At 37.2% G+C, this 12,284-nt stretch overlaps 1 protein-coding gene across 5 annotated transcripts in view; it reads left to right on the top strand.

Moving 5' to 3' along the window:
* COL19A1 (collagen type XIX alpha 1 chain) overlaps positions 1-12,284 on the top strand; it is a 178,284-nt gene that overhangs the window by 69,753 nt on the left and 96,247 nt on the right. For all 5 annotated transcript variants that reach the window (XM_059842653.1, XM_059842654.1, XM_059842655.1 and 2 more), the window contains one exon: positions 12,002-12,055. In XM_059842653.1, coding sequence (XP_059698636.1) covers positions 12,002-12,055 — 54 coding nt within the window. The remainder of the gene's footprint in view (positions 1-12,001; positions 12,056-12,284) is intronic.

The raw sequence follows: 12,284 nt of genomic DNA, 5'->3' as shown, positions 1-12,284 counted from the left end.
ATTTGAGTGTGGTCTCAAGATCTCATTCTTGATCCTTTTGGACTGGTCATTAACAGTCACTCCATTTAGGAAGCTGTGTTTGTATTCACAGGCATTATGGCTACGTAGGGGATAAAAAGATTTTACAATCTTTATCATTCGATGTATATCTACACTGAGCTTAATTTGTCCTTTTACCATGTCATTTCATCTTGTAATGACTGCATTGAGTTTGTCATAGTTCATCCTCATCAGTTTTATCCGTTATAATTTGGCATTTTGACTAGATTATTGTGTACTTCAAAACAGTTTTCTTTGAGTGTAAACACTCCAAGTTTTGCTGAGAGCAAGATTAGCAGAAAATTGATTTTTGTAATACATAAATGCTGGTGTGGACTCTCACCCTCTTTCTGCCTTGGACTAGAAATGTAATATTTGACAGGTGTGGAGGGCTTTTGTCATTAGAAAGGTATCTCTATCTTAAGCTCTGAAAATGGCCATTTGCACATATTGAGTGCAATTGTTCAAAAGCAACTTGAACATGACAGGGTTAAGAACTCTGATGATCCCTGTGGGTCCTTTCCCACTCAGAAAATTCAGTGGTTCTGTAATTTACTTTGGTCCACAAAGCTCTCCAAATTCCAATTTCAACCACAATGTAAGAATCTTCTTGCATGGTAGGCCCAGATGTGGGTCTCTGGCCAAGAAATCTCACGTGGTGCTCTGCAAAAACAGCCATGCCTGTTCTGATGAGCTGTCTGGAGTATCAGAAGCATGGCAGCTTCCTTAGGGGGCATTCTGTTGAGATATGTGGTTTAACAGTGTGAGCAGAGTGCTGAGCCCTTTGGATCTACTGCTTCCAGTAATGGTGCCTTCTGTGCCACTTTTGGAGATTTCTGTGAAGACATAACCAGAGATGGATGACTGGATGTCATTACAGCTATAATGCCTAGAGAAAGCACTTGCTAGTTTGGAAACAAGACTGTAAGCTTTTTGACTGGTAACTAATCAATGGTAATTAATTTTAAATTAATGTAAAAATTTTTACCTGTAACACATGGTGCACATTTAGCAACTGAGAACTGTTTCAGAGGATTATTCTTTATGAAAATGACTGTACTGACAGGTATCTAATGAGAAGAAGAAAAAATATGATAATCTAATAAACAGTTTAAATGTTGAGAAGAAAGCAATATTTGAAAATAACATTTAACATAAATTGCATACATGCTTATGGAGACTTGTGGTTCCTATAGTTTAGCCTCATACTTTGAGATCTTTTTAAAAGTTCTTTTATTTAATATTCATAAAATAGGCATGAATGCAAGGACATCAATTTGTAGATGAAATCACAGAATCTTGGAATGGTTTGATTTGGAAAGAACCTTAAAGCTCATTTAGTTCCAATCTTCCTGCCATGGGCGGGGACATCTCCTACTATAGATTGTATGTTGCTCAAAGCCTTATTCAAACTGGTCTTGGACAGTTGCAGGGACTGGGAAACTTCTCTGGGCAGCCTGTTCCAGTCCCTCACTATCCTGACAGCAAACAATTTCTTTCGTTTTTGTCATTTTAATCTGTCCTCTTTTTCTTAAGCAAGTTTAAGTCAATGGGCTCTGTGTGTGAGTTTTGCAACTTTGAGTGAGAGTTGTTTTCAATGAGGAAAAGGATTAGAACTCATGAACAATTTGATGAAAGAAGAAACAACAAATTGGTTACAGGCATTGGTCACTGTAGAAGAGGAGATGACAGAACTGTTTTCATTAATACACTAACAATAGAACTCAGTGTGTGCATATGAGCAGGGGAATCTTTCTACAACCCAAAGACAGATGTGGATGCTACTACTGAAAAGTCAGCAATATACATCATAAAGTATATTTAAGTTCCAAAGCACTTTTTTTCCCCTCCACTTAGCAGTAGTTGATGTTTATTAACGTAATACTGTCAGTGATAAAAATGGACTTCCTCCCAATCTCCTCCTTTCCAGTTGCTTCTTCCTATTCCCAGTGTCCCTGGGCACTGCTATTGCAACTGTTTGTGTGATTCCTAGTAAAATAAACAAGTCAGGGAACTGTTTAGACCAAAAAAGTGCCTCTGTTTACTGGGTTTATATCCCAGCACATTCTGTTTCTCCAGACTGGTATGTGGCGATTCTTCAGCAACCAAGGTAATTCAGAAGAATAGGCATATTTAAGTGACTAAAAGGTTCTGCAGACCTATATGGATGATTTTTTGAGTTGGAGAACCACAGTATGATTCTTTTTGGATGAAGCTACACTGAAAGATGTACTTTGGGAACGGGTCTAAGGTGCTTCAGTTTCTAATGGCTCTTGAATTCATGAAGCCAGACTAGAGCTACTTCAGTGTAGGTTTGGAATGACTCCAACAAAACACAGTGTTAACATCTAGTACTCTGTGCCATTTTCTCCATAAATCATGTCTTTTGTGCCACACTCTATGCTCATCTGGACATAAATAAAAAATATTTTGAAGAAGACCTGACATAACACAGCATGGAAGTCAAGGGTATAAAGGTTGTTATGAAGGATCTGCACAAAAGTTCAAGAATGATAAATTGTACAGAAGGATGTGCTAATGTACCTAACCCAGTCAGCAGCTTTATGATGCTACTTTTTACAGTATGGACATTTGTCATCTTTGTGTGTTGTTAAATTTTAGTTTGAGAAGCCAAAGGAGCTGGATTAGAAGAGCAGCTAATTTGCAACACCTGCTGAGAGTTTCTGTGACAGTAGGCGAAAAGCAGGTGAAGTCTGAGTTATCTTAGATGTGTATAGGGAACATATCTCTGATCTTCCTGGTATGCCAAGGCCAGTATATATTGTGCACAGACAAAGGAAAAGGCTTTATCCTGGTAGCCTTTTAAGTTTTATGTACCTGTTGAAGGCTAGCAGTAAGTTAAACTCCTGTAATTGGTAGCTGGCCAGTAGATACAGTTCAGATTTCCCAGAATGACCTTTCTAAAGATAATTCCTCCCATTCCACAGCAGAATATTGTCCCACCTATTTATTCTAGACCTACTGGCTTTCCACACTTCACTGCGTAGTGGTTCAACTAGAAGAGAAATGTAGTTGTTTCTATGGATGGTACCCATAGAACCTATATGGGCTGGTTGTATGGGCAGTTGCCAGGAAGGTGGGAGCTGTTTATTTTGATCCTCTCAAAAAGGGAGAAAATTCCTGTATTAAATCTCTATTTACTAAGTTTTGTGCAAAAGGCAGAAATTTCCTACTTTTCTAATTACATTTTGAACTGACCTCAGCGAAGTCTGACTGAGCAAGGTGGGTGTATTTTGAACAGAACAAGATAAATACCCATTAGGAGACTGAACATACCACTACTTTAAACTGTACCAGGGTTTGTGAGAGTTTTGTTGAAACACCAGTTTCCTGGATACAAAGTATGGATTTCTATGACCTTAATAAACTACTTATTGTAGTCTAAGAAAATAGAGAAACATGATAATGCTGTCTGTGTAGGCCTGATGAACATGGTTAATAGTCACAGCTACAGAAAAGGCTATTATTCTGGTTGTCATGTGACAGAAATAAAGCTAGAGGTGCAGCCTGTGGCAGAAAAATCGTAGCGGTCCATCAGCTTGTGCAAACACTTGGTGTGGCTTTAACCATCTGCAGAACATCTTTTAGAGTATAAATAACAATAGCAATACCCTGCCAAAACCATGAAAGCATGTGTATCTAAAAAATACTACGTTCTGTGGAAGCAATACTATTTGTCAACTGATGTCAAGAGCAGATTGGCTTTCGGTTGCCTTAGGAGACAAGGGCTGAAAAGAAACTAGTTTATTTCTCCTACGGAAAAATCTTCATTCAACACTAACACCAACCCGCTATAAACAGAAACCTCCCCCCTAAAAGGCAGATAGAATTTTAAACAATTGTAGCTGCAAGTCAAATCCATTTCTAGTATTTACTTAAGAAATGGAAAAATAATCTGCTCGTTATTGAGACAGTATTTTTTCCTTTGAGGTTTTAATCTATTGGTAGATACACAAGATACTTAAGGCTGAAATTACTTAGAAGATCAGCAAGGGGAAACAGAGCCAAATTCAGCTGTTAGTTTTGCTCTTGAGTGATGTAAGAACAAAACTCTGTAATAACTCAGGGATTTGTGCAAGCTGAGACATGTATTACCATTCCCGTGTGTTATGCGGTGTACAAAGACAGAGTGGACCATTTATTTGATCCAAGGGTTATTATAACTAAAACGTAAGAATTAAGACAGAGATGGATACCTGCAGAACAACCAGAGCTGACTGGCTAATTAAAAAATTGATAATACAAAAAACGATGCCACATCTGTTGTGCAGATATTGTGTTCATAACACTAGAGGAAAATTGAGTTGAAGGACGTGGTTACTGTATGAAAATAAATGGTATGACCTTGTGTAAGCCCTGCAATGCCAAACTGTGCACTGAGTTTTACACTTAGATGTCCTGGTATTTAAGTGTGTGTGCCTGAGAACCATCAAAGGAGAAGATAAATGATGACTGGAGTTTTAACTCTGACAATCCTAATGGGTAGTTTAGAGCAGGATGAGGGAGTATTTGTGAAAATAGCCTGGATCAAAGTGGAAGCTGTGCAGAGGGGTAAAAAACATTTTCTCTGTGGTCGGGCTGTGGATTGTATCTTATTGTGAATTATCTTGAAGTGGGAGACACCCACTTCAAGATAATTCCAGTTCTTGCTGACCAACAGAGTTAGTGTTTTTTACAGTGGCAAAAAGAGGAAGCTTCCTCAAGTAAAAAATCTTGAAAGAAATATTTAAAACAACTCAAACATAGATTAGATATGAGGTACTGGAAAGTTAAGACGTGCTCTTGGCAAGTAGTCAAGTCTGGATGTAACTGATGACTCACAGAAATGATTGTTGATTTTATATTTGCAGATGAGATTAGCCAGAGACACTGTAGAAGGAGAGGAAGACTGGACCATGAGTGTTCCCTTTATGGCCTCTGCATGGAAAGATGCATGTATGAGTTGTCTGACTGAATTCAGGAGTCTTTATAGTTTGGAAAGGCTTTTGCTTTTGGATTATAAGGAAAGATGTGGCACAATAATATGCAGTACACCAATTTTTAAACTGGAATGATATCCTATGTGTAGAATTTATTGCAGAACTCAGCCAGACAGAGGGAGTAAACAGTAGGATATCCCTTAATATTCAGAATTGGTTTTTTTGAGTTTTTAAAATATATTCTGAGTTTTTCTGGGGAGTTAGACTACTGTTTGCCCCCACTAAAGTTTTTGCACAGAAATACAAAGTAGGATTTGAAAATGAAGATCACCATGAAAAAGCTTTGTGACTCTTCCTTATAAACACATTTTGCTTGACTGATGATACTTTGTGAAGAGAGTATTAATATATTCAGGTGAATGTTAAGAATACATATTATCAAGGAGATTGAAACTCTGCTTTCAGATAGCTCATGCTTTAGGTTGTTCTATTTTTCTTATTTCTATGAATAAAGCTTTAATATTGGGTTAAGAATTTTTCTATCAAGTTAGGCCTGGGAAAAGATGATCAAATTATTACCATAAAGACTGGATTTTTGATTGTTGATTTTGTTAGTATTTTTCTCCTTGACATTGAAAGGGTTAAAGGAAAACAAAAAAGAAATTGAAATGGTCATGACAGCATGAGCCATGGCAGGATAGCATACAAAGCAAAGTTTGCAAAATACAAAGTCTAAATTTCATGTGGCAGAAAGAAAAGCCAGTGTGAGTGTCTTAAGCATGATTTGGTCATTATTTATGTTGGGACGTTTATTATTGAAAAACAAACTAAATGTGAGATTGTGATTAGATTTGCATGCATTGTAGCAAGCAAGAGTTAGCCAGAATCTCAGTATTTTTTCTTCTTATGCTGTCTAATATCTATTACCCAGAAGGATGAAGTTGTGTCTTTATGTTTCTTTTACCCTAACAAATCTCTTAGGTGAAAAGGTGTTCTGTGTATCTTATCTTTCCCACTTACCACAGTACATCTGAATCCCTTTTAGTATTGATTCCATTAAAGATCTTTAATATCTCTGGTCAGCACTTGGGAATGTTAGGCAATCTCTTAGATTTCCCCAGTATAGGGTTACACTGAAAATGATAACCAAGATGAGATTTAGTAAGGAACACATTAAGAGATCATAGAAATCTTCATTTGTGTTTTCAAAAAGGCATTGCTGGTAGACTTGCTGTGGCATTTTCTAGATGTGAAATAATAGAATTGGACATTATTTAAGGCTTGGTTCTCAATCATAGTTCTGTAGCCTATGTTATAAGAGTTTTCAATAAGAATGTGACTGAGGACACTTTATTGCCTGTCAGGGTGCCATGGAATTAATAGACTGTTTTAGAAATGAGTGTCTGGGGATGCTGCCATAGGAGAGCTGAACTTTCATAAGGAATGTATGAGAAAGGCATGTATGCCTAAGCTACTTGAATGAATGTGCATGCAGTACTTCAATCCAAAGGTATTGCTAGCTCTTCAGAGTGTTTTCAGTGTACTCCTGTTTTGCCTGTGTTATTTAGTATAGTTTTTATTTTGCTGTTCTCTGTCTCTGAACTCACACAATCATTGTGTTTGGCAATAATGGCACATGGACAGAGCAAACATCTCGATCATATTGTTACTCTTTATATTGTTGGCATTTGTATTAATGTTTGTCCGTCTTTCAACACTTTCATGATAAAAGGAGACATTGTTAAATGAGAGAGCTTTGACTCCTTAAGACAGGTGCCTGCAAACACTGTAATCTTTACTCAGCAAGGACATCATCCTAAGAAAAGCTAAAACTATTTTGACTTGTGACTTTCTCACATTTTTTAAGAGAGAGTGATCATAGCAGAACCCTGGAGCAGTGGGGAGGAAATGTTCTCCTGAAATAGTGTTCAGGGCTGTATCTGCCTCACCCACAGGAAGACACACACACAATGGAGAATCATCAAGCCTGCTTAGAGCATTCTCAAGCAAAATCTACAGTTAAGGCAAATTCATTCTAATCTTAGATCATTACAGTACTTCTCTGCCTTTTTAACACAAATTCCACCCTCCACACCCTATCTGGCTACAAATGAAATCTATTATTTGTATTATCAGTATGGAAACCATGATGTCCCACTTACAACATTTTTTCCCATATTTGAGATCCATCAGCATGTCCTATGTTCATTCTTGCCTCCTAACCATTTTTCACACTTTCTGTCATTCTAACTTGGAGAGGAGCAGAAAAACATGATGCCCTGAACTAGGTGTTATTTTTCACTTTTCTCATCAGTGGCAAGTAAGCAGAATAGCTGGGGGTTTTTCACCTTGCATTTGACAAATGGAGAATGGAATTTAGCCTTTTAGAAATATCTTTGTGTTACAGATTTCCGTGTGCTATGTGATCCACGACAATATCCAGATACTTTTCTGCAGTAGTGCTTCAGGGGTTATTCTTGTTCTCTGTGCGTTGGACGTCTCCATTGGAGAGCACTACACTGAAGCTTCTACTGGACTTGGGGTTTGAGTTGGGGTTTTTTGGGTTGATTGTTTGTTTTGCTTGCTTTTCCAATTGATCCAAATAATTTTGCATTTTAACGTTTTTCTACAAAGAATAAAAATGAATGGCTGCCTTATTCCTCCTGAAAGAATGAGGCAGTTCATTGGTGCAGCTTTGGAGCCTTGGGCCAGTCTGGATTGAGATTGTTCTGTCCCTAAGGTTTTGCCTTTAGTTGAGGTGGTAATTTGCCTTTATGTAGCCTCTCTGTTAGAAATGCTTAGAGCTTGCTTAGGAATGTGATGCGTGACACCAAGCAGCAATTAGCCATTGTGAATATTTGCAGTATTGCTCAGTCTATGTAAAAAAGCAGGATGGAAAGATCTTTCTGCTGACATGGTGTCCAGTATGTTCAGGCACAACACTTTTTTGGGACACTTTCACAAGACAGCAAAGGCACAGTTTGGAATCAGCAGATATTTGGTCTGTTTCTTGATAAGTGTGTCTACTGAGCTGTCTGATCTCTATAAAGCTTTGGGATCACTAGATTTATTGCTTTGTCTGAGTATCCTAAATATATGGGCTTGGGAAGACACAGGCTTCAAGGTGACATCCTTCCTGATCATCTCTGTTGATTTTTGTTTTCAATAATAGAAGTGTATTTCTGCAATGTATTATGCTGTTCCCTTCTGATCCTGCTTAGGAAATACTCCCATGTGCTACAGGGCTACAGTCTGTTTGGAAATGAGCTTCATGTGTCACTCTTATGTTTCCTTGCATAGTTCCTCCCAGTCTGAACTGAGTCAAAATCATTAGTTTGCCTTGCTTTCCACTCCTTTTAAATGGTACAGTCTCCCAGCACTCCTGAGGTGCTTCACCCTTTGTATTGCCACTTTCCTAAAGCATACTATCCCATGTTCTGTGGAAGATTTACAGGTCAGGCAGTAAGAATATTATTGGGGTGGAGCTCTTCATAACCTCAGTTCTTCAGACATCTATCAGAAAATCAGAAAGAAACAAAGGTTGGGTTTTTATGGCTGGAGATGTAGTTTTTTTGTTCATAACATACTCAAGAAAAATCAACAAGCATTATTATGAGCTGAGATCAGTTTAAAAGGAGCTATGGAGAGGTGGTCACAAGAAAATAAAATTCATGTAGAACATTTTACTGAGAACTGTAGCATAACAGGGAAAAAAGTATTAAAAAATGACAAGTCATAACTGTCTTAAAGATATGTAGGTAAAATCATGGCTTTCCAGAGGCTAAAAATTAGTCCACACTGATTTAGTGATATTATATAGCTTGTATACTTTGGAGAGTAATTCAGCAAGTGTTGATTAACAATGGCACTTTAAAATTCTTCCAAAACCTGATACCAGGAATTTCTTATTTGTATTATTAACAGGGCAGTGTTGCAAAAAAATCTTTATCTTTTTAGTTCAAGTTTTAGGTCTTGATGTATTTTATTTCCGAATATATTACTTTGCCATTCTAACACGGGGGAAATAGTGTGCAAGGAAAATGAGGCAATCTTAAAGTGGACAAGTGAGTTGGAGGCTGGTACTCTCATTTTGCAGAGGCTGTGGATGTACCTCTGGCCCTAATTAAAGGATGCTATCACTGAATTCAGTGCATCCACTATTACACACAGCAGACTGAATCCCTCCCAGCAGTTGTTCTGGAGCAATCCCACCAGCTTGTTCCATTGGGGTAATGGAATGCAGAATTCTCCCAAAGAAATACAAATAATTCAGTGTTACATCGGGTTAGTTTTAGTTAACTAATAAAAAAGGATTGATGCTTTCAGAGTTTTGTCATCCTGTTTTTGCAATAAATAGTCTTGAGTTATCTCATCTGAATGCAGTATAAGCAGGCAGGAGCTCTTCACATAAAGTGACATTAAGACATTTTTCTCTCTTTTTACTCTGTAAGGTACATTGCCACAAAGCCACAATGTTGATTATTAACAGCCTCCTCTACACAGCAGAATGGCTTCAGCAACTCTGCAAATTGGCTCGATTTGACTGTTTGGCTGTTAATTATGCAGTATAGTGTGCTTCATAAAGACAGAAATTAATATGACTTGGCTCGGATCTGGTGAGAATAAATTGTAAAAATTGGACCTCTGTTTGGTTTGCATTCTGGTTTCACAGAGAACATGGACATTCCATATGATAGGCTTGGCAAGTACAAATCAAGTACTCCATTAAAAAATCAGTATGTTCATGTAAAGTTGCATACCTGGCAGAAAGCCAGGGGCTCTGCAGAGGTCCAAGGCTCATTAACAGGGGCGCTTTTTATCATTTTGTCACAGAAACTGAGAAACATCTTAAATCCAAATATTGTGTAAATGGTAGGGAATGGGGGATTTCTTTCTTCCCTGCACTCACCAGCCACACTTGTGTGTCTAGAGCTGCCTGGTGGCATTTTGAAGTCACCGTCTGCCTGCTGGAGAGGAAAAGGCACATTCACCAACACGTACTGCTCAGCTCACAGCCAGGCAAAAGATAACTGAGGCTGAGAGGACAGGCATATTTTAGCTTTTTATGGCAATGTAGATGTTACATAAAAAATTATGACAAGATGCTTTCACCTTAGGTTTCCACCTATGCATCAAGGCATTTACAGGATGCTACTACTTCTGAAGCAAATCTGTACATATTTGCATTATTTTTCTTAAAATGTGAAAGCAGATGTACAAGCCATAGAATAAAAAAAAAACCTGCTCCATAAATTTGTAAATCGTCCAGAAATATATTCAGATAAGGAGATATTATGTCAAAAATATGAGTGTACCTTTATAACTGTTGCAAGATTGCAGCAGTGTAACTGATTCTAGTTGAAATACCCTGAAAGCAGTATTAAATGTTCAGTATGTCACAGTGATGAAAAGTAAAATGTCACTTTTGCAGTTCTAAAAGTTTAAGTGAGCTATTTAAAAAGAACAGTGCACCTGGGATTTCAACTGGTTTTTTTTTAAACTGACAGTGAAAGAAAATTACTTTCTCAACCAGTGTCTTAATCCATAGAACAAAGAGGACTCTATAGTTTAAACTTACTAAAATAATAAAATTCCTATAACTGCTTGGTGTCATTTGAACTTTGCAGTAAATGCACAGATTTATCTGGTGAAGGGGTTTTTTTGACCAGTAAGAGAGGAAATACTTGAGGGAAAACCTTAACTGTATGATTCAAGCTAACGTGTAGCATTAAGTTTCATATCAACAAGATATATTAAAATGGAAAAAATGAACCAGCAAAGCCATCTTGGGAGTGGGATTATTAAATTCACAGTTTGCTGCTGCTAATTTGTTAGTAGGCTTCAGTTGTTCAGCAAAGCTCATGCACTCATTTTGCAAAACTGATTATTAGATGAAACGCCCTCTGTCATTGCCACAGGAGAAATAGCTCTGAATCAGGGCTGTGTCACAAACGCAGTTAGCTGAATGATCTCAGCTCAATGCCATTTACCTAACAGAATTATCAAGATGATGCTGATATAATGAATAGGTTCTGCTCAGACAAACGTAGTCCCCTGGAGATAATGGAAATTCAGTGAAGAGCTCTTTGTTTTCTTTGGTTTTTGTGAAGAGCTTGGACTCTAATTAAGTCAGTCCTTGCACTTCTATCAGAGTTATGTTACTTTACGGTTACTTATTTTGATTTGACGAACTTCATTTGAGGGACAGGGATTCAATTATCGAGCTCTTGAAGCTTGTTGCATCTGGAAGGTATTTTCTCTTAAATTATGCTTCTTTAGCAGGTGTATTTTATTCGCTTTGATAAAATATGTCTTAACTAGAATAGCATGGTTGTTAGAGTTAATGTGGAACTGAATTCTTTCATGTACTCTACAAAGATTATTGTGTTTGGTAGTCAGTGTTTCATGAGCAAACTCAGGAACCAGGTATAGTCAATTCTGAAGGAACCTTCCTACTAATTTTTTTCTTTTGAATAATAATGTTGTTCACATTCATACTTGCAAGAAAATTTTCAGAACAAAATATTTTTCCATTTTTCAAATGCAAATAGTGAACCATATACCAGATAGGTCAAAGACAAATTATAATACTGAGGACTTTGTAAATAAACACTTACTTTAAGCATCTGATAAGAAAACTGAATCTCAGAATGAAAAAAAAAAGCAATATTAAAATTATGATATTCAAAAACTAAACTGTTCCCTGGTGTAAATTTCTGTTTTGCCACCATCTTCTTGAAAAACAACAAGAAACATGAATGTTCTTCTGTGATGAGTCTTTATGGGTGTTCAATGACACTGTGAAGTACAGAGAACTGTACCTGTCAGAGTGTTAGACATTTTTTCAGGGACATTTATTTGGAAAGAATTTCCATTGGAATGTATGAAATAGTTTTGCTTGTGCATCCAGAAATGTACAATGAAGAACAGACCAGAATGGTAAAATATTTTTGCTGTTAAAAGCATTGTGGGTTAGTATTTGCCATGAATAAAAATAATAAAATAAATATTAATTCTTTTAGGGTGAAAAAGGAGATAAAGGAGAACCAGGAGCAGAAGGCCTTCCTGGAGCAGAGGTAAATGGAACAATAATGAAACAGTCAAGTTACAAACTTCTGGGTGGGTGGAAGAAATGCAACTCAGACTTTATGTAAGTAGAGTGATGGATTTAGAAATTGGGTATTCCTGTTGATAAAGTTTGCTTTATACCCTCTTCCTGTCCTTCCCCCTCTTGACCTTGATGGGGGTTAGCCTGGCTTTAGGTTTTAATACTGGATAATCTTGGCTCTCCAGGTGCAAAGCATT

Source organism: Haemorhous mexicanus, chromosome 3 (genome assembly GCF_027477595.1).
Source record: "Haemorhous mexicanus isolate bHaeMex1 chromosome 3, bHaeMex1.pri, whole genome shotgun sequence".
Lineage (NCBI taxonomy): Eukaryota > Metazoa > Chordata > Aves > Passeriformes > Fringillidae > Haemorhous > Haemorhous mexicanus.
Note: the sequence above shows the minus strand (reverse complement) of the source record. Positions and strands in the feature narration are given on the sequence as shown.